Raw genomic sequence first — 22638 nt, 5'->3', positions numbered from 1 at the left:
GGTCAGTGAGCAAGCATTGCTGGGGTTTGGAGGGTTTGGGTGAGTTGGGCATCATGTGCAGTAGGGGTTCTTCTCAGAGGAGGTGACATTTAAGCTGGTCTTGAAGGATGAAGAGCAGTTCACAGGTTGGAGAAAGTGGGCGGGGCTCCCGGCAAAGGAAGCAGCATGAGCAAAGGCCCAGAGGCCAGCCCTGCAGGGTGCTAGGTATGGCCTTGGCGGAAGGTCAGACCCTCCTGTTCTCAGCAGGGAGCTGCTGCAGGCCCTGGCCTGTAGGGGGCGGGTGTGGGGAGTGGCCACAACCAGGGCTCCTGGGCGGTGGCCAGGTCACGTCCCTTTGCCTGCCCCAGGCTGTCCCTCACCCCCCTTCCCATTGCCCACTTCCTGCTCTTATAGTGTGTCTCCCTTGCCTCTCTTGCTGCCTCGGGCTTCCTGACATGGGGCAAACTTCTACCCCCCGCCTTCAGTTATAGCCTCCCTTCTGCTGCTGCCAGCAAGAAACCAACTGCACAGCTCAGAAAACAATCCATCATTTTGTCATAACATTTCCATTTCAAAGACTTCCTTTCCAAGCTTCTCTCTGGCCAAAGCTTCCTCTCATTAGCATGAGAGGAACTGGCTTGGAACTGAGTGACAGGGGAGGGAGAAGGACAGAGGGTGGGGGGGGGGGATGGGGCTGCGAGCTGAGGCCTCTGCCCCTGTGTATGCGGGGGGACAGGGAGGGGCGCTGGGCCAGCACGTGTGCCTGACTGTGTGCATCTGTGCGTGCGTGTGTGTGCGAGTGTGCACGCTCGCATCCTCCTGAACTTGTGTTTCCCCGCACTTGTGGTTCATGCTACCAGGCCATAGATTCGCCCGCTCACGTCACACAGCATAAACCACCCTTGGGCGCTTGCTCAACCTCCAAGATGTGCCCGGCGCCCCCGCCCCGCCCCCCACCCCAGGCACGGAGGACTCAGAGAGGAAGGATGCCCATGCTGTCCACCAGACGCTCAGGCAGAGACCGATGTGTAAGCGAATAAATACGACAGGACAAATCTGTTGTAAAGATCCCCACTGAGCAATCAGGAAGCTAGAAGAGAAAGTCTGGCGGAGAGGGGTGTCACCTCCGGGGACACTTAAGCTGCTCTGGAAGGATGAGGAGCAAGTCATAGGTCACAGAGAATGGAAAGGAGAAAAACTGGCAAAGGGACGGCAGGCACAAAGGCCCTGAGGCCAGCTCTGCAGGGGGTTAGGTGTGGCTAAGGCGGCAGACGGTGGCGGGGATGGGAGCAAACACTGAGGCTTCCCCAGCTGCGGTCTCCCTGCCTTGGCTTTTTCGTGAGCAGCCGGTGCCCGTGGGGGAGCGGGGAGTGAGCAGCTGGCCCCGCGGGAACCTCCGCCCAGCATCACAGTTCCCCACTGGCCTCCAGGTGGCCCCTCTTCACAAGCAAGTAGCAGTTGTGCTGACAGCCCTTCCAAGGCCCCTTCATCACCTGGCAGACACCCCACACACACATCAGAGAGCGGGGCCTGGTGCAGAGCCCAGTGTGGGGCCCTCCGGCAGAACCTTAAAGCCCTGGAAGCAGCGGCGGCTGCCTTCTGCCCCTTCATTGTCCCAATGAAGGTGAGCCATTCCCCAGGGACAGCAAAGAAGGGGGAGCATTGCGGGCTCAGCAACAAGAAGGAGAAGATGCAGAGAGGGCCCAAGTGTGGTGGGTGGGTGGGTGGTTGCAAGGATCCTAGAGAAAAGGGGGAGACCAGCAGCGAGCAGTGCAACTCTTGAGGACCTTACTGATTGAATCATTCATTCATTCATTCATTCATTGATGATATTATTCGTATCAGCAGCACTTGATGAAGGCATTCCATGGTTTAGGTACCCAAGATATCAAAATGAGAGACGCAGTGTCTGTCCTCAGGGAGCCCCCAGTCGGTGAGGGGGACAGATGGAAAACAAGTGTTAGAACGCTAAGCACTGTGCTAAGGAGAGCACGGGGTACAGGGGGGCGCACAGGAGGGAACCAACCCAGCCTGGTAAGAGCATCCTGGAAAGATTTGCACTCAGCTGAGGTTTGAAGGACAAGTGAAAACTGAACAAAGGGGCTGGAGGGCGGAGAACCTTTCCAGCAGGGTATTCTCTGCAGCGGGGAGAAACCCTAGGGAGGGACTGGCCACTAACCACCTAGGACAGGGACCGCCACCGGGATCCAGTGGGCTAGGGTCAGCAGTGGGGGGCCATTCGGTCTAAGCCTCCCATTTATGAAAATCATCATGTGGAGACTTTCCACATGATCTCTCATGGAAGTCTGGATGTTTAAAATGCAATTTGCTAAGTGTAAGCCATTAAAATATGACACAATTTTCGTGAGCTTGTTCGGGACTTTTTTTTAATCTACAAGAAGCCTAAAAATAATGAATGTGGCCCAGTTCTGTCTCATGCTTGGCAAACAGACAGTATTGGTCTTGGATGAGAAAAGCGAGGCTTGGCAAAGTCGCCCAAAGCCAGAACTCACTCCTTGACGCCATGTTGTCCTCCCTGACCTTGTAGGAACCAACCACCAAGGCCCATCCTCTGTTCTTGAAGTCCTGGAATGTGTTCCCGTAGCCTCTGCCCCAACCCACCCCAGTCTCCTCGGCTCAGCTGGGGCTGCCGCCTGAGCCCTTCCTCCTCCACGTAGGCCCCCACAGCCCAATCCCGCTCCTTTCCTGCCAGAAACCACTGGGTGCTTCCGGGGCCCCGTGCTGGCTGCTCCTCCACAGACCCACAAAGGCACTGGGGACAGCATTTCCACTGCCCTGGGTTCCTCATCTTCTTTGGCTTTGCATACAGCTGAGAAAGACCCCAAGAGATGGCCCCAGGGGAGCCTGTTAACAGGATCCTGTCTGCCAAGCCCCTCCCCCCACTCCTCTTCCTAAAGCACAGTCTCCTTTGTCCTTTGTGAAGCGTCCTGGCCAAATCCATAGCATCAAGCTCTCCGAGACTGCTTCGTGACTCACTTGCTCCTCAGCTGTCTGCAGGGCAAGTGTGGTCAGGATTAGGAGGGGCGGGGGTGGGACTTAGATGCTAACCCGGCCCCAGCTCCCTTTCCGCGCCTTCTGAGAGTTCAGCTACTTACAGGTGTGACTTGAAGCCCAGTCCCAAAATGGGGGCCCAGACTGGCTGTGGTTTAGAAAACAGAAGCCTGATCAATTATACTGCCTCCTGTTGGGAGGCTGCCAAGACAAGGGGCCCAAAGAAAAAGGAAGGAGGGTCGAGGGAGCAAACGTGTGCAGATCAGCAGAGCACTGTTGCAGGGGGCCCGTCAAGGGGCTCTGAGCACTGAAATCCCCCCAGGAAGCTTGTCTGCCTGACCCCCCTATGGTCTCAAGGTAGCATAAGTGAGAAAACCACTTAAATCCACCTGGATCCCTTTGTTCTAACCCTCTGGTATCTCTATTTTCCATGTGGCCTCTCTGTTTCCAGAAAGAAGCCTCAGGAACCTGGGAGCAGGAGTGGTCTGGCCACCGACTGCTGGGGTCTTGACTGAGCACTAGGGGGTCTTCACTCAGCTCTAGCGGTCAGCACTGAGCACTGGCGTGAGCTTTGACTGGCAGCCTCTGAGAGCCCTTGAACGTGGGTCTGTCCCAGGGATGGAGCCACTCTCCACGTGCTGGTGGGTCAGGTTCAGAGCCTCTAAGACTGAGGATGGGACTCTCAGCTGTGGTTCTTCCCCAAGGTTAATGGCAATCTCAGGACCTTCAGATCTTCCCACGTGCCTTCTGTCTACCCCACTGTCTTCTTCAAAACACCCCAAGGCCCTTTTCTTAATGGACTTAGAGCTTTTCTCTCCTCAGCCCCACACCCCAAGCCCTTGCTCCTCAGGGACCAGCCTTGTCCTGCAAAGGTCTCCCCTACTGTACCCTTTCCCCAGAAAGATCTAGAGTGAGAGAACAGAGAGGCAAGACGTGCCTTGGTTTTACCTGGCCTAAGCTTGAAGTGGCCAATTCCCTTGTGAAAGTCTCCACCCACCAACAGGGTCCTGAACCCTCCCCCAGTCACGAAGCCCCAATGCTGCCAGACGTACCACATGACAGTCACTCCCCACCCCCACAACGGCGCAGGGCTTTGGCCCCACAGAAGCCACACTTTGCAGCGATATGGTGTTTATTGAAAACCATCTGCCAGAAAACCTGGACCGTATGTGTGTGTGTGTGCGTGTGTGCGTGTGTGTGTGTGCACATGCATGTGCGCTTAGGGAGTGCATGCGTGTTCCACGGTCGGCGGTGCAATCAGATGGCCTTGGCCAGCCCCACGCGGTTGTTGATCCTGTCAAAGACACTGTAATACTCCCGGATGAAGACATCTCCCAGGATCCACAGCGGGTCGTCGCCCTCACCCTGGAAACCGCTGGCGCAGAAGCCCAGATCCTGGGAAAGGCAAGGCTGAGATGAAGCTGGTCCCAACCACAGTCACCACATCCGATGGCAAGCCTCCCCCACCACACCCCACAATTACTCTCTCAGTTATTATTTCCTGTCATCCTTGAAATCACCCTCCGAGGTAAGCAGACAAGTATCAGACTCATCTCGCTCAACAAGGTGAAAAACCCGATACTCAGAAAATCAAGTGATGTAATGCAAGATCACTTGGGATGGTCCCCTGACCCCGCTCCTCCTCACTTGTCCTCTCTAGCCTCCAGCCCTCCTCTTAGCACCTACTGCCCTGAGGACCAGCCAGACCAGGCCGGGTTGGGGGGTGGGGGTGGGGGGGCCCAAGGCCTTACTAGTTGTATATACTCAAGGCCAGGCCAAAGCTGAGGCCAGTGGGTCAGGGGGGGATAAGGGCTGGGTCCCCACAAAGCCCAGGCTATCCACAAAAATCCTGGACAAAGCTCCAGAGACCTGGGCTTAGAAGCTAGAACAGTGGATGGAGGTTCCCACGGAGAGCTGTGGTCCTGCCTACCCCACCCTCCCTCAAGCCGCTGGGCTCTGTCCACCCCCTGTCTCCCAGGATGAGGCCATAACAGCCACACGTGAGGCCCAAGGACAACAGGTCCCCACTCAGAAAGGCCAGTTGATCTACATGTACCTCCCACACTCTCCATCTGGGCCACGCCACCAAAGAAGTTCACTGACTTGCCAGGAGAGAGAAGGGGTGCCGGGTGAACCCAGGCTTCCTCTCCTGAGACTCATACCTGGCTGGTGTAGGCAGAGGGGGGCAGTGGGTACTTCCTGCCGTTGATCTCAAAGACCACCATAGGCATGCTGCTCAGTTGCCCGCAGTTGATGTCAAACTAAAGACCAGAAGGAAGTCCTCTTAGATGGGCAAGGGATGTGATCTGGCTGGAAGAGGCAGAGGAGGACCGAGGCACAGCCCCTTCTTCTGCACTGGAGCCAAGCGGTGGGGAGAGGCTTGCCCACCCAGAGGACTCTAGGGAGATTCTCTCTCAGGCCTCAAGAGTCACAATGACGAGGACCTGCTGTCAGTGCAGGGACAGACCCCAGCTTGAGACAGAGGGACTGGCCTCAGTGTTTCCCCTCCAGTCTCAGCCAGGACACTGGGAGCTCTTAGCTGTCAGGGAAGAAGCAGGGAGACCCGTGGGGTGGTGAAGGAACAGGGTGGGGTGGTGAAGGAACAGGGAGGTGCAGCAGAGCTCGGGGATGCACGGCTCTCCTGGAGACCCGGAGGCCAGACCTTGGCCGCTGCAGCTGCAGCTGCATGAGACGTGAGAGCCTCAACGGCAGTGGTGGGAGGAGCTGGAAGGCCATTGTGAAGGTGTTCGGAGAAATCCCAGCCCCTCGGGGGAAATGGGCCTGGCCTCACCTGGCCAAACTCGTCCTGGGTGGCTCCAATGGCCGTCTGGATGTTGAGGATGTCGCTGCTAGGCCCGACCAGCATGGAGGTGCCTGTGTCCAGGATGGCCTGGCAGCCACCATCGCAGGCCACCACCACGCCATTGACCGTAACCCTGCAGAGCGGAAACAGGACAGCCTCGCAGCACGTCCAGCATCCAACCCTCCCTCCCCTGCCAGGATCCTCGGGCGGGGAGCAAGCCCAAGCACCACTTCCATAGCTCATAGAAAAGACCTGAAACCATTTTCTCCCAAGTCATTAGCTACATCAAGGCTGCCCCACCTTCTGTGGGACAGAAACGTCAAAAAATTGTAAAATCACATGGCAAGACTTTGGAGTCAGGTTGGAATGAGTCCTGCACAAGTCGCCTAAAGATCTGGTTTCAAATTTTCTCCCCGCCATCCACCTGCTGCAAATCTTGTACAAGTCACCCAGCCTTCCTGAACTCGGGCTTCTCATCCACAGAATGGGGTCACAACCCCTCCTTCCTTGACTTCCTCAAGGGATGGTCACGAGGTTCAGACTTGAGGTCAGTAAATTATAAAATGAGGATTACTAATGGCACCACCTCATAGGGTTTTTGCCAGGAATAAACGAGACGGTCCTATTATCACTCATCCCAATGCCTAGCAGGTAGTAAGTGCTCAGTTAGTGCAGCACTCTTAAGAATGAAGCATCGGTGAATGTCCGGCGTGCTCATCGGCAAAGGTCATTGGCCTTGGAAGCGTCTAATTCAGAACCTGTTGTGATGGTCTTACAAGCTACGGTGTGCGGGCCTTCTCAGAGCCTCCCGGGCTGATCCCCAGGCCCTCCCGTCCCCACACCTGGAGCCACCCCGTGGCTGGGGCCCAGGGCTGCCGCTCACTCACCTGTCCACGGTGAACTGCCAGTACTCCTGCACGGTCACGGGCACCCAGTGCAGGGGGCCTGTGTAGTAGGAGGGGTCGATGGCTCCCAGCGTGAGCATGCTCCCCGGGCCATTCCTGAAACCAAGGAAACTGGTGACGGGCCACCGCATCCCCACCCAGGGGCAGATGCCACTGAGACCTGGCCCTCCTGTCCGCCCTGCCCTCGACTCCCACCTCCACCCCGAAGGCTTCAGACGCGTTCTCCCAGCCTCCCTGCTCTTCGGGGCTTTTCCCTGATAACAGCTGCAGCATCATCTCTCTGAGTTCTGTAGCCCCCCGGCTGAGGCAGCACCTGCCTCCCGAGGGGAGGTCAGGAAATGACCACCACACAGGTCACATGACCACTGGGCTCTGCTCAGGTCACCCTCAGGGGTCCCCCTGTGCCCACCCCCTGCCCCCAGGCCTTTGGCTACAAGTAGGAGAGAGAGTCTTCAACAAGGTCCCACATACTCCGGGGCTCTTCTCTCAGCCAGGAAACATGGGCACAATGCAGTGTCACTGAATTCCCCCTCTGCTACTTGTTTTTTTAATGTTTATTTATTTTTGACAGAAACAGAGACACAGGTATGACTTAGCCACCAGTTCCTGGGGTGATCGTCCCTCTCAGGCCTCGGTTTCCTTCATAGTGAAAGGAGAAGACTGGACTCCTTTGGAGCCTACTCTAAAAGTCTGTGGGGGCGCCTGGGTGGCTCAGTTGGTTGAGCATCCAACTTCAACTCAGGTCATGATCTCATCGTTCATGGGTTCAAGCCTGGCGTCAGGCTCTGTGCTGACAGCTTAGAGCCCGCAGCCTGCTTTGGATCCTGTGTCTCCCTCTCTCTCTGCCCCTCTTCCACTTGTGCTCTATCTGTCTCTCTGTCAAAAATAAACATTAAAAAAAATTTTTAATAAAATAAAAATAAATAGAAGTCTATGAATCTCAGTGACACCCACAATGATTATGGAGGCCTGGCCACTTTGGAAAAAAGATGTTTAATGCCCCCATGCAGGGGTGCCTGGGTGGCTCAGTCAGTTAAACGTCCAACTTTGACTCAGGTCATGATCTCACACTTTGTGAGCTCGAGCCCTGTGTCAGGCTCTGTGCTGACAGCTCAGAGCCTGGAGCCTGCTTCAGATTCTGTGTGTCCCTCTCTCTCTTCCCCTCCCCAACTCATGCTCTGTCTCTCTCTGTCTCAAAAATAAATAAATGTTAAAAAGAAAAACTGCCCTCGGGCAGAGATGGGGTCAGGCTTCGTTTTTTAAATGCCAGAAATCAAAGTCACATGTTGGTCCAGTGGACTCTGTCTGTATCAATGGCTATGTGGGGGACTTTGGGACAAGAAGTTGGGTCTGCCTGGAAACAAGGAGAGGTTTTCTTGGATTCTGGACACCACCCTTGAGTTGCCGTGTCCCAGAGGGGTGGACATTCCTCAGCCAAGAGACCTTGCTGGGCTGTGGACATCTGACCCTGCCTGGGGACAGCTCCTACCTGTCCAGGTAAACAGAGAACAGGTCTTTGGCCACCAGGTGCTTCTGCATCATATTGTCAAACACAGGCACTGAGTACTCGGACGCCAGAGAGGGGTAGGCCAGCCCCAGGATCCCATCGAACTCAGAGTAGGTAAAGACGTTGCCAGGTTCCTGGGTGCTCAGGCCCACAGTCTGCTGGGGGTCCACGATGGAGGAGACCTGTAAGAGAGGCAGAGTGACCTCCACCAAGGGCCCCTCAGCCAGAGGCAGGAAGATCCCAGGGCAAGTGGGTATCAGGATCAGCCTTGGGGCTCGCCCTCCCTCCTCCAGGTAATGTAGTTACTCGAGCAAAGAAAAGCCCTCCTTTCCCAGCTCTGCGCTGTGGTTTTGAGGGAATTGGTCCAATAAGCCAGGGACCGAGGAAGAGGCTCCGGGCCCCTGCTCCCTGGTGCTGCTGACTCTTGGGGAGGCCTGAGCTGCGTGGGCACCTGTCCTGCCTACGGGAGAGGCTGAGGACAGGACCGTCAATGGAGAAGAGCCGTGTCTCCCTTTTGGCTCAAAGCAAAAGAGCCTTCAGCCAGACCCAGAAAGGACTCAAGGAAGATTGAGGTGAAAATCATGGAGGGATGCTGCTTAATCTTGGATAGTGGGTGAGGAAAGAGACAAGGAAGTTAATGTGTATTGTGCCCTTACTGTGTGCCCACCCCTGTGTCGAGTACTTTACAAGCCAAAAAGTGGCAACAGACAGGGGAACCCTTGTCCAGAGGGCACAGGTGCTCTCCGACGCGAAAGAGTATGCTGTTCCATGACACCTGGGCAGGGGATTCGTCCTCCAGGGCGACTGAGGGAGGCCAAGCCAAGGGCACCACTCAAAGATTGGGAGGCGGGGTTCTGACACTCAGCTCCCAGCTGTGTGACTTCGGGCAAGTTACTGACTCCTCTGAGCTTCCGCTTCCTCCTCTGAACAAGGGGATAATAGCACCTTCCTAAGAACGACATTTCCAGTGAAATCACACGGGCGACACTGAAGAGAGCTCAGTGCTGGCACAGGCTGGGGATCCTGGACCAATTATGGCAAGCATAGATGGAGAAGATTGGGAAGATGGAATGTAGGCATGGAGAAGCCTCTCAAGAGGACTCTGGGGGTTGTCACGGGAAGGAGAGGAGGGAGGAGGGAAGGTCGAGCCACAGCAGCTGCTGGCTAAAATCCCTCTCAGATTTTAAATCCCCACCAGGCCACGGTTGGTGGGGGGGAGGACAGGATCCAAAGGGCCTCTCAGCCGCAGCTGGAGGGACAGCTCACCAGAGCCTGGGAGTCTAGGTGGTGAAGCGGCTGGTTGGGGAGGAAAGGTGAGTGCCTGCTGACCCAAAGCCCCACTCACAGTGACGGTATCGAGACCCAGAAAGCCCTGCATGCTGCCGGTGCCGTACTGGATGGACAGGGGCTCGTTCAGGTTCTGGAAGGTGGAGGACTTGGATGGGTCAAAGCGATGATGGTTTTCTGAAACAGACCCAGAGTTAGTGAGGCCCATAGAATCTTCTCACCAGTGGACGGTGTCAGCCAGGGCTGAGACCCTCACCAGGCCCTGTAAGAATATGGTCTAAATACTAACCATTCTCTCTGCTGAAAATAAGCACCCATTCTCTCTGGATCCCACTCAGTTTAGTAAAGAAAATTGTTCTTTGGTGCTCGACCCACCTCTCTGACCCCCGGTGCTACCCGTGTAGCTTCCAAACAAAACAGGAAAGCAAAAAGCCATCCCTGCGGTTTCCATGGACATTTGACTTTTTCCAGCTTTGGCATCTTAGGCAAGACTCTTTTCTTCTCTGAAATTTGGTTTCCTCCTCTGGTAAATGGAGGTAGAGAGGGCACCAATCTCCCAGGATTGTTGGAGGAATAAATTAATAGCATGTATTAGATGTTTACTCATCATCAACAGTAAGACCCTCTCACTTCATTCTCCAGGCACCCACTGGCATATAATAGCCCCATTTTATAGAAAGGAAAACCGAGGACCCAGAAGGGTCAGCAGCTTGCCTTGGCTCCTGATGGAGACTAAATAAATAAGTAAATAAATAGCCTAAGCTTCCCTAATTTCCAGCTGGTGCTTTACACATTAGACCTGTGATTTGCACACCTTCCCAATCCATGGCCCGGTGGGAAGGGCTGAGCCAGGAGATGGGGCGCAACCGGGAGGCTGGGAATGTCAGAGCAAGCTCTCCTGCACCCACGTTCCCCCTGCCCAGCACCTTGACCGTGGCTGGCAGAGGGGCCCTGGGGTCGGAGCCCGGAGAGGCGGGCCAGAAAGGGAGGTCACTTACTGCAGGCATAACTCTTGCAGTCGACAGAGGGCACCCAGAGGTCCGAGGAGCCGGTGTCAAACACCACGGTGAATTCCTGGGGCGGGGTCCCGATGTAGATCTTCCCAAAGTACTGACACTGGGGACAGACAGCATGGGGTCAGGGGTGGGGAGCACAGCATAGGGGTGAGCGTCGATGTTTGGCATCGAGAAAAAGGGGGAAGGGGGAATGAGGGTCCCTGGGGAGGGTTCTTCACCTCCAGCCGCCATGCTGGCTCCCACCTGAGCCGTGATCTCCTGGCCCCTCCCACAAGCCCCAGACATTAGATCAAAATGTGGGCCCTTCTTGGCATGAAGACTGGGCCCTCCTGCCAGGGGCAGGGACATAAAGATGGGGCACCAGCGAGGTACGGACCCCCACGTCCCAACCCAAGCTGCCCCTGCCATGCCGCCTTGCCAGCCTCCCCATGAGTCAGAACTAGGGCCAGTGAGGAGGGTGGGGAGGGGGGGTGCCAGCGTGACCTAGATAAGGAAATGAGAGCACTGGAGACAAAAGGCTGTTTACTGCAGTGACAGATGACAGATGAGGAAGAGACAGGCTCCAGAAAGGAAGAGGGCACAAGGGGCGTACCTGTCACGTCCTAGGTGGTGGCACATGGGTACCAGTACCCCATCCCTGCCCAGCCCGGATGAAGTCATGGGTTTCCTAAGGCATGGGGGTGCACCTGGGAGCAGATTATGTGCCCCCAAGGGATGTTTTCTGCAGGTTGCCTGAGCTCAGACCCTTCCGGGGGTGACATTCAGAGCCCTGCCTTTGCCGGGTCCGCTGGCCCACCGCAGAGCTGACTGAGGGGCAGGGAGATGGCCTCCATAGCCCACAGGGCTCCATGATTCCTCGAAGTGGGAAACAGGCCGGGTCCGGGAGGGGGCGTCCATCACACTCTGTGAGAAGCATTACCGGAAGGTGGGCAGAGCCACTTACGTCCAAGAAGTTGGCCAAGGGCTCGTTGGGCACCTTGTCTAAGTTGGAGTACTTCTTTCTGATGCCATATGGGTGTTCCTTCAGAAAGTCCTCCAGCAGCCCGTGCTCTTTCAAGGCCTTCCTCAGCGATTTGCCCTTGTGCAGAGGGACCCTGAGGAGACGGGGGAGAATTCATGATGCCGGGGGGCATCTCCCCAGGGCTGCCTGGCCTCCCAGAAGGTGCCCAGAGGCTCTGGGTTCCGTAAGCTACTCCCCCACTTTCTTTTTTTATATCATAACTCAAAGTAAAAATTGTATTCTACATCAGTTCACAAATCAGCGCCTACCCTTACTAAATACAACGCACTCTGATATTCCCTGTTCCTTTCTCTTTTTTAATGCTGCCAGAGACTCAGTGAATGTATTTCATAGCTTGCTAGTGAATACTGTAACTCCAAGGTGTGAGAGACCCAATATCATCCAGTCTCCAAATTCTTACTATCTACCTACCATGTGTCAGACATTGTATGGGGCACAGGGGTACAGTCTCTGCCCCCCACCGGGACATGCTGTCTAGAGAGGAAATGATGTCCCCCACACCCTGCTAAATTCCGTGAGAGTGCTCTGCCCTTGTGACCCCTATGACTGGCTCTCTGGGTGGCCTGAAGTGTGTGGAAAGTCTTTGAAGGGTCTCAGTACAGAGCGTGGACCTCAAGGGAGCTTCTGGAGTTTAGGGGTTGGATGATGGAAGCAAACCAACAGAAGAGAGTCTGGAGGGGAAACATGAAGGAGGGTTCTAGACCCAGCTTTACAGGCTGTGGCACTTTGGGTCGCTCCCCAAAACCCTCTGAGTTTCAGCTCGGTCTCAGCATAAGGGGTGAACTCCTTCCTCTCTCCAGCCACTCTCCAGCCCTGCCTTTGGCCAACCGTAGCTTCACCTCTCTGGCTCCCAGGTCCCCCCTCCAGTAGTGTGAAGGAATGGAGCCAGATGATCCCGGGGTCCCTCAGTTCTAAGGGCCATGCGGTCCTCCTCTGTGAGCCTCGTCCTCTGAAGGACGAGTGGCGACCACGGCCATGAAAGTGCTTTGAGAGTAATAAAATGGCAGCAGTCAAATAAAACAAAAAATGGGTTCTCTCGTGTTGTTCACATCCCAAACGGATCCCATATGGAACAGGCCTGTGTGTGAATTATGGTCTCTCCTCTGGTGCCTCTCTTCCCCAGCCCTCATGTGTGAATTCCACCCAACGGAAATAAAAGGTCCTCGAGATTGTTTCTCAGCCTTTGTCTCTGATGATAGAAAAGGACGTAAGCCCAAAAGGAAGGAAGTTAGTCTGAGCTCCCAAGACCAAGCCCACAGCTGCCCTTTCCTGTGTCCCGATGTCTCCACTGAGCACTTGTGTCCAGCACGAGGTCCCAGAGAGCCTCCCTCTGAGGGACACCTGCAGCCCACTGCCCCACACAGAGACCAGGAAGCTCACCGTGGAAACCCCCACTCCCCCAGCGCTGCCCCTAGTTCCTGCACTGAGAGCCCCCCCACCCAATGCCTGGCACTCAAAAGAGCCTCACTTTCAAGGACCATGAGGAGCTCCGACTGGTCAAAGCCACCCTGACCCCTTTTTAGGGATCCAGCTTCCCAGGGATGGATTCAGGTTCCCCCAGTCCCGGGGCTCAACAGGGCTCAAACCTGGGATAAGGCTCAAACCAGAGATAGCATGATTTTGTGGTAAGAGTGCCAGTCTGCTTGGGACCAAGTCCTAGCTCCTCCCTTTGACCCTCACAGTCTTGAGTAGCTCAGGGGTCCTCCCTGAACAACAGCTTCCTCATCTGTAAAATGCAAATAATACTATCTACCTAATCCAGGAGGATTCGCGGTAGCAGAGGTAAATATCCAACCAAGTTTCTGGCACCTGGTAGCAAGCAGCTCAAGAAATATCAATCATGGGGCACCTGGCAGGCTCAGTCAGGAGAGTGTGTGACTCTTGGTCTCAGGGTGTTGAGTTTGAGCCCCCCATTGGGTGTCGAGATTACTTTTAAAAAATCGTTTCAGGGGCGCCTGGGTGGCTCAGTCGGTTAAGCGTCCGACTTCGGCTCAGGTCACGATCTCGCGGTCCGTGAGTTCGAGCCTCGCGTCGGGCTCTGGGCTGATGGCTCGGAGCCTGGAGCCTGCTTCTGATTCTGCGTCTCCCTCTCTCTCTGCCCCTCCCCCGTTCATACTCTGTCTCTCTCTGTCTCAAAAATAAATAAACGTTAAAAAAAATTTTTTAAATAAAAAAAATTAAAAATCGTTTCAAAAAAAAGTCTCAAAAAAAAGAAATATCTGTTATAATTTTTGGAGGAGAATTTGGGAACTTCCACCACAGAGAGAACTTTATTTCGTTTAAGAAATGCATACATAGGGGCACCTGGGTGGCTCAGTCAGCTAAGCATCCGACTTCAGCTCAGGTCACGATCTCACAATTCGTGGGTTCGAGCCCCGCGTCGGGCTCTGTGCTGACAGCTCAGAGCCTGGAGACTGTTTCTGATTCTGTGTCTCCCTCTCTCTGCCCCCCCCCCCCCCGCGCCGTTCATGCTCTGTCTCTCTCTGTCTGAAAAATAAATAAACGTTAAAAAAAAAATTAAAAAAAAAAAAGAAATGCATACATAGCTGTCATCACGCGCCAGACACCGTTCAAAGCATTTTACAAACACCAGCTCATATAGTCTGCGTGCCAACCCTGTGAGATAGATGCTTTCTGTTACCCTCGTTTTATAGCAGGAGAGGAAACAGGGCGCAGAGAGTCAGGTTACTGATGGAGCTGGGGATCAACTCACAGGCAATTTGACTCCAGAAACCATCCCCTTAATCCCACAGGCTGTCCCCTCTGGGCCCTGGTCCTTGGCCACCGCACCCTGCAGTGGCGGGGCTCACTCAGAGGAAAGGATCCCAGATGCAAAGGCAAGACCAGTGGAGCGCTTCTCCTGGGAACCTGCAGCATTTCCTCAGAAGATTCCCCAGGGCAAGGAGGGGAAGCCCAGGAGAGACCCACCGGAGCAGATACACCTGACACCCTTCCCCCCACGTCCCCCTGGGGCCTGACACACACCTGGTGATCCCACTGCCCTGGGAGAGAGCCAGGACTGCAAGTAGCACCACGAGACACTTCATCCTGGATGGTGGGCTGGCCACTGCTCGAGCCGGTGCCCGTTCCCACAGCCTTTATAGAGTGAGCCCCGTCCCCTCTGGCTGGAGGCCCAGGCTGCGAAGATAACCCCCTGACTTCGGGCTGTTCCCCAAACACATTAAGACAGGACCCAGAGTACCTAACACCCACTCCGATAAGGGCCACGAATTCCACCACCGCAGGGACTTCAAAGTGGAAGTGTACACATGCTGGGGAATGTCCCAGAGGCCTCCCTGACCTGATTTCCCCTTCCACAAGGGACTTCTCAAGCGAACCCAGGCAGGGCCACCCCCGGAAACCTGTGTCGCCTTCCACCTTGCGGGCTGTAAAGAGGTCTCTTTGCAGCAGCCCCCCTCCCCCTGTCCAAGCTGCCTCTCCTGCCTGGGCCTGACTTCACAGACAGCCAGCAGCCTGCTCTGCCCGGGATCCTCCGGCTCAGGCCTCCCAGCCCCGTGTTCCAAGGAGCATTCAGTGCACTGCCCAGGCAGGGATGCTCCTTCAGTTGGCCACCCCGGTCTAAGAGAGATGGCAGGACCAACACTCCTACACCGTCAGGGCCGTGGCCTCCGGTTCCATGCTGGAAGGGTGTTGGGAAGGGCGGGATAGGTGCCGGATCCCCTGAGCAATGGAGGGCTGGCAAGGGTGAACAGGGGAGGCAGGCATGTGCCGCGCACACACGGAGGGCGGAAAATGTGGCATGATGGTCAGGTTTAGGCAACAGGTTAGGCCGAGAGCCGGCACCCTTGTCCACACAAAGGTCTAGGAAGAGCTTCTCCGAAACACACATGTGGGGCTTTGTGATGAGTAGAGGGCCCCTGAGAGAGAATGAGGGCCAAAAGGAAAAAAAGACTCAGCCACAGAAGCGGTAGAGAAGACCACACCTTGGGACGAGGGGAGGCTATAAACTGGAAAGTCAGGATCAAGTCAGAATAAGGCAGGGGTTTTGGGGCCACGGGTTGGCAGGAGAGCATGGGGCCGGCCACCGACAGCCTTCAGGACAGACATCAGGGTAGCAAGGCAGGACTGGTGGGGGTGGACTAGAGAGGGCAGGCTGGGTATCCAAAGAGGCGGGCATGTCGTGGGCCCTGGACACAGGGGCACGCTGAGAGAGACAGGCCTGGAAGTTTCCTGCATTTGACGTGAGGGCCTCAGGAGGCCCATCGACGGGGGACCTGAGTGCTTTATGGAAGGACTTAGGAAGACAGCCAGATGTGATCCCTCCCGTGAGATGCCACACCCAGCCATCTACGTCCTGCTCAGAAGGCCAGGACACTGCTGCCCCCGGTGCCCCAGGACATGGCCAGGAGCACATCTTCATGGCACCCTCCCACCCTGCCATTCCAAAAGCCAGGGAAGCAGAAAGAAAAAAACACCGCTCAATGGTACCGCGTGTTTCCTGTTTCTTCCCTGAAGACATTTGCCCTGCCAGGCCGGGGCCGTATGTCCTGCCCCAGTGGCCCTGCCTCCGAGTGGTCTTTCCTCCCTCACCCCAGCACAGAGCATGAGGCACAGAAGAGGCTCACTAAACGTTTGGTTAAGCAAATGAGTTAATGAATGGTCTTCCTACCCTTCTGGAGGCACCACAGGTCACATCTTTATTATGAGCTACAGATGAGGAGACAGAGACTCAGAGAGGTTGAGGGACTTGCTTGAACTGCCACAGATCCCTGGTCTGACACCCTACACACTGCCCCACAGGGCCCGGCATGCTATGGCAATTTCATGAATTTGCAATATCCTGTCTGGACCGGCTCTGCTCCTAGCTCACTCCTGCTGACCACCGGATACCCCTTGGGACGGCCATGCCCGTGCGCATCCTCCGGGGCTGGGACCCTCCAGGGTCAACACCACCAAGTGGGAGCGTTGTAGCAACTCTGCTCCACGTCACCAGGAGCCCAGCCCAACCCAGAGGCAAACAGTCCTGGACAATGAGCCTGGGAAGTCAGGCTCAGCCATCCCTCCCATCGGAAGGTGACCCTCAAAGCCAAAAACTAAAGATCCCTTAGCACCGGTTGTTTCGTGTTTACTCACGAGATTGAGATCATTCTAACAGCATTCAAGTGCACTCTATCAGGAACGTTGCCCCAGATGGCACAGAGCGTTAGAACTGCTTATCCATGGGTGCAGGCCAAGAATTGCAAAAAGCTTTTAGAAAAACCATGATAAGATTTCATCACTGGCTACCCAGCACCAGGTGGAGACACCTCCCCTTCGTCTAGATTTTTTTCTAAGTTTCTTATTAACTTTGAGAGAGAGAGAGCACACATAGGGGAGGGACAGAGAGAGAGAATCCCAAGTAGGGTCCACACTGTGCGTCCGTACAGACCTGACACGGGGCTTGAACTCACAAACCATGAGATCATGACATGAGCCAAAATCAAGCGTCGGTTGCTTCACTGACTGAGCCACCCAGGCGCCCTCCACCTTGGTCTACATTCTTTGTGCCTGGTGACTAACCAACAAAAGTGGCTAAACAAAATCAGGGACTTGGGACAACCTGTCCTGGGTGCCCACCCTGTGATCTCCACTCACATAAGCAGCAACAAAGCCAGTTCAACTCATAACTTGAGAAGTTCTATGTGTGAACCATGGCCACTGAGATATGGAGCTGGTGTCATCTCCATGCCTGGGGAGCCCACAGTCGGGTGGGGACGGATTGGATCCCATGTGCGACCCTTCTGTGATAAGCGGTATAGGAGGAAATCCAAAGGGACACACATCTCCCACTGCAAGGTGCCAGTTGACAAGGGAGCATGGCTTCTGGAAAGTGCATGTGTGACCATCCTGGGCTTCAGTCCTGGGTCTGTCACATGCTCCTGTGGCCTTGAGCAAGTTCCTTCATTTCTTGATGCCTCAGTTTCCTCTTCTGACACTGAGATGCTCATGTGAGGATCAAAGGACAGTCCAGTACTACCATGTGTTAGGACCTCTATATATACGAGTCATAAATGACTGCAATTGCGTGACCTTGAATGTTCCACGTCATTCCCCAGCCTTGGTGATATGTGGGATTTACAAGCTCACGTTGCTGGTCTGAACCTCAGGTCTGTACAAAGCATCTGTTCATCTCCTGCTCTAGAAATCAACTGAATTTTGGCATTGACCCTCCAGGCCGGGGGCAAGTTAATCTTGGTCTTTTTGCATAGTGCCCCACAGATATGCTTCAACACACATGACTCTCCAGCAGACCAAGCTTTGGGGTGCTCTTGGTGATCTTTCCTTGCCCCTGCCTGGGACCCTGTTGCCTCCATGCCTCACCTGGGCCAAACCACTCTTCTGGAAGCTACCTGGGTCATACTCCCGGAGAGAGGCCACACATTGACTCCTCTCTGGTCTTGCCACGCCCCCTGGGCCACCACTAGAAAGCAGGCCCCAGGTCCCTGCCACTGACAACCCACCTGTCTCCCTTGCCTCTACCTTCTACAACCTCTGAGGAACCCTGAGTTCTCTTACAGGCTTAGGCTTCAGGCAACAACATCCTGACCTGGAAATCCTACACGTTGCCTTGGCTCTCCGCCCTGCCTACATCTTCCTCGAGGCAAAAAAAAACACAAAAAAACTGTAGTGACGTCACTTCTTTTCCTGAGGAAAAGAGAAAGGAGAAAATGAGAGAATTTTTTAAAAGCGTAAGTCAGGGGTGCCTGGGTGGCTCAGTCAATGAAGCATCTGACTTGGGCTCAGGTCATGATCTCACCATTCATGGGCTTGAGCCCCTGTCGAGCTCTGTGCTGACAGCTCAGAGCCTTCAGCTGCTTCAGATTCTGTGTCTCCCTCTCTCTGCTCCTCCCTGGCTCATGCTCTGTCTCTCTCTCAAAAATAAATAAACATCAAAAAAAGTTTTTAATTTAAAATACATCCACCCATTTCACAGATGAATAAACAGGAGCTTAGAAAGCTCGACCGATCTTCCAAAGTCACTCAGCTATTAACAAGGGATCTGGGATCCAAACTTGGGTCTGTTTGGCTCTTGACCACACATCCTCTCAGCCTGACCACATGGCTCTCACAGCACCAAAATTCCAAACATCGGCAAAGACGGCCACTTTGTGCCCACACTTGACAAGCCTCAGGCTGAAGATGAAGAAGTCCTGGGGTCCTTCACACAGGACAGAGGAACAGCAAAGGCTCACCCAGGAGAGACCTTGAGAGGGCAGAGACCTGGAAAATGCATCAGAAAAAAAAAAAAAAAAAGGTGGGGGTGGCACATGGGTGGGTCAGTCGGTTAAGCAGCCGACTCCTGATTTCAGCTCAGGTCATGATCTCTCATGGGATCATGGGATTGAGTCCCAGCTTGGGCTCTGTGCAGACAGCTTGGAGCCTGCTTGGGCTTCTCTCTCTCTCTCTCTCTCTCTCTCTCTCTCTGCGCCCCTCTCCTGCTCAAGCTCTAAATAAATAAATAGACATTAAAAAACAAGAAAATGCATCAGAAGCCTACCCTGAACATTTGTAAAACTCCCTACGCTTCTCCCTTCTTGCCCCAGGTGACCTCTGTGAGTGATATACTGGCCTGTCCACCAGTCTGTCAGCAGAACTTTGTGGGGAGAACCGTTCCCAGCCTCCAAAAGATGCACCTCTATTTGTTGTGCAGTAAGCACCCTGAGGCCTGGAAACACCTGTCCAATGCATCGTGGAATTGCCAGGTCCTCTTGGGAGAAGGGCAGGGTGGAGGTCCTGCCCTGCCGACAGCAGAGCACGTTACTAGTCACGGCAAACTGCCCTGGGGAAGCCCATCCAGCTCCGGAAGGGGACGAGGAGAAGGAGGGAGGAGTCGAGGCAAATCTCCAGAGCACTGATGCAGGACTCTGGGCACTTGGCCAAATCCGGTCTCTAGATCACTGTGTCACGCATCTTGAGATCACGTTTTGCATGATGTCAGTTTCACCAAGTTCACAGCTTTAATATTCGTACTGATTCGTATTTTAGCAATGATAAGAAAATGCCCTTGGGGCGCCTGGGTGGCTCGGTCGGTTGAGCGGCCGACTTCGGCTCGGGTCACGATCTCACGGTCCGTGAGTTCGAGCCTCGCGTCGGGCTCTGGGCTGATGGCTCAGAGCCTGGAGCCTGCTTCCGATTCTGTGTCTCCCTCTCTCTCTGACCCTCCCCCGTTCATGCTCTGTCTCTCTCTGTCTCAAAAATAAATAAATGTTTAAAAAAAAAATGCCCTTGATTGTTGGACACACTGAAGTAAAGGAGTAGTGTGCCTCCCAAGTTCTAACAGGGTTTCTAAGAGACCAGAAAACATGCCGAGAGGGAGAAGAGAAGAAAGCAAAGGTGGAGAGGTATCAACGTATGAGGTGTCTGGGTAAAGGTGTGCAGGACTTCCTTGCACGGTTTCTGGGTGTTTGAAATTATTTCCGAATAAAGGGATTTTAAAGATCGAGGTAACACAAGTACTTCTTCAAAGAAATTCCGTATTTATGGATTTGATACATGCCATCCAGTGTGTCCAGAGGAAGAGGATGGAAACCGAACAGCAACAGAGCCCGTGACTCGGGCAGCCCGGGGCCATGTGCCAGGGGAAGCCATTCAGCTGAGGCTACAGACAAGTGGGGGCCAGCTGGCCCTAAATCCCCTTCCGGGAAGGTGAAAAAAGGAAGAAAGTAGAACAGGAAAGAGGAAGGATGGGATAGGAAGATTCTCTGGTATGGCTCAGGTCATGATCTCACGGTAGCTCATGGGTTCGAGCCCCAAGTCGGGCTCTGTGCTGGCAGCAAGGGGCCTGTTTGGGATTCTCTCTTTCCCTCTCTCTGGGCCCCTCCCTCATGAGCATCGTCTCTCTCTCTCTCTCTCTCTCTCTCTCTCTCTCCTTCTCAAAATAAATAAATAACCTCAAAAAACCAAAAAGATCCTCTGGTAGAAATCAGGCCTCTTCCAACTCTGCCTGCCTTCCACATGGGGCCTACGTATCATGACCGGGCAAGGTGGTGCTCAAACGGGACATTGAAGATGGACATGGGGACACGAGGCCACTGCAGGACAATGAAACAGAATCACAGCGTCATGAATCTTGAGAATGTTTTGCTTCATAAATACAGTTTTAAGGAATCTCTAAATAGTTGGGAAGGAGGACCTGGTCCAAAATTTCAACTTCAAAAACTTCATGACCTTGGATTTGGCAATGATTGCTTGTAGACAACACCAAAAGCATAGGCAACAAAAGAAGGGAAATAGATACATTAGACTACATCAAAACTGAACACTTTTGCCCATCCAAGGACACTACAAGCAGAGTGGTAAATGCAACTTCTGGGATGGGGAAAAATACTTGCAAATCAAATATCTGATAAGGGGTTCATAACCAGAATATATAACAAAGAATTCCTACAATGCAACAACACACACACAAAACAAGTAACCCAATTACAAAAAGGGCAAAGGACTCACACAGACATTTCCTCAAAGAAGATGTACTAGGGGCGTCTGGGTGTCTCAGCTGGTTGAACATCCAACTCTTGATTTTGGCTCAGGTCATAATCTCATGGTTTGTGAGTTTCCACACCACTTTGGACTCTGTGCTGACATACAGAGCCTGGTTGGGATTCTCTCTCTCCCTCTCCCTATGCCCCTCCCCTGCTCCCTTTCCCTCTCTCAAAATAAACGAACATTTAACAAATTTTAAGAAGGTGTACATTGGCCAACAAGCATATGAAAACATGTTCAACATCACGGATCGTTAGGAAAATGCAGGTCAAACTGCGATGAGGGATCAGCTCACACATAAAATTCACAGGGCACCTGGGTGGCTCAGTCAGTTAAGCGTCCGACTCTTGATATAGGCTCAGGTCATGATCTCAAGGTCATGAGCTCAAGCCCTGTGCCAGGCTCCGTGCCGAGCATGGAGCCTGCTTGGGATTCTCTCTCTCTCTCTCTCTCTCTCTCTCTCTGTCTTTCTTCCTCTCTCTCTCTCTCCCCCTTCCCACTTGCATGCTAGCTCTCTCTCTCTCAAAATAAATAAATAAACATTGTAAAAAATAAATTAGAATAAAATTTACTTATAAGTAAAAAGAAATACACTCTTGTGAAGCAAACATAAAATGTGATATATACATCTCTTTAAAAGTCACCGGATGAGGAGCGCCTGGGTGGCTCAGTCAGTTAAGTGACTAACTTCGGCTCAGGTCATGATCTGTCAGTTTGTGAGTTCAAGCCCTGCATCGGACTCTGTGCTGACAGCTCAGAGCCTGGAGCCCCTTCGGATTCTGTGTCTCCCTCTCTCTCTCTGCCCCGCCCCTGCTGGCGCTCTGCTCTCTCTCTCTCCTTCAAAATGAATAAACATTAAAACTCATCGTATGTGAGATGGACAACTTTACCTGTCACGTCCTCTCTTTGAGCATCTGGAAAACCAGCCCCTTCCTGGCATGGTTCCACAAGGCCCTGCATCCTTGTAGAAAGGGAAGAATGCGAGGCCTGAGCCACGGGGTTTTCAGAACTGGAGAACGTGGCCCTCAGTCCTTTCTGCCCACCATATGCCAGGCGCCCCTGCTTCGCCTTTGTTTTGTGATCACCAACCTCACGGTCCTCATCGGTAAACATCTCCCACCTCTTAGGGTTTTTGTGATGACCACTGAGGCCCCGAGAAGTGCCTGGTAGACAGCAGGCACTCAGGAAATGCCAGCTCTTAGTATTATTCTCTTCTCCTCTAACACCACCAAAGTATTTAGAGTCAGTAGTGTTACCCATATTTCACAAAGAAGAGAAATGGAGCTTAAAGGGATTAAGTCGCTCACCCAGCTCTTGCGTCAGAGCAGTGTTGCCAGGATTTTAATCCAGAACCGCTTTGATTCCAAAACCCGAGAGCCTTCTACTCCACCCTGCTTGGGCCTCATTTAACAGACGAGAAACCTGAGGTTCAGCGACACCGGCAAGGGGTCAGTCTCAGACGCCGATGGGCCAGCGGGTAACTCAGAAGTGTATGGGAGACGGTGCAAAAAACTTCATCTGCTGGAGATTCTACCAAATAAGCTCCGGTTTGGTTTTTTTTTTTTCTTTTTTTTTTTAATTTTTTTTTTTTTAATATTTATTTATTTTTGAGAGAGACAGAGACA

The 22638-nt window shown here is 53.7% G+C and overlaps 1 protein-coding gene across 1 annotated transcript; it reads right to left on the bottom strand.

Annotated features, from left to right (window-relative positions):
- Positions 1-4058: 4058 nt before the first annotated feature.
- Positions 4059-14675, bottom strand: LOC102969814 (chymosin-like). Its single transcript, XM_007076400.3, has 9 exons — positions 14516-14675; positions 11453-11603; positions 10492-10609; positions 9552-9670; positions 8189-8388; positions 6682-6795; positions 5783-5927; positions 5154-5252; positions 4059-4386 (listed from the first exon to the last, which is right to left on the bottom strand). The coding sequence occupies exons 1-9, from the start codon at positions 14575-14577 to the stop codon at positions 4249-4251; spliced, it is 1146 nt and encodes a 381-aa protein (XP_007076462.1). The 5' UTR covers positions 14578-14675; the 3' UTR covers positions 4059-4248.
- Between the last annotated feature and the right edge of the window lie 7963 nt (positions 14676-22638).

This window comes from Panthera tigris, chromosome C1 (genome assembly GCF_018350195.1).
Source record: "Panthera tigris isolate Pti1 chromosome C1, P.tigris_Pti1_mat1.1, whole genome shotgun sequence".
NCBI classification, from domain to species: Eukaryota; Metazoa; Chordata; class Mammalia; order Carnivora; family Felidae; genus Panthera; species Panthera tigris.
This window is presented reverse-complemented; position numbering and strand designations above follow the sequence as displayed.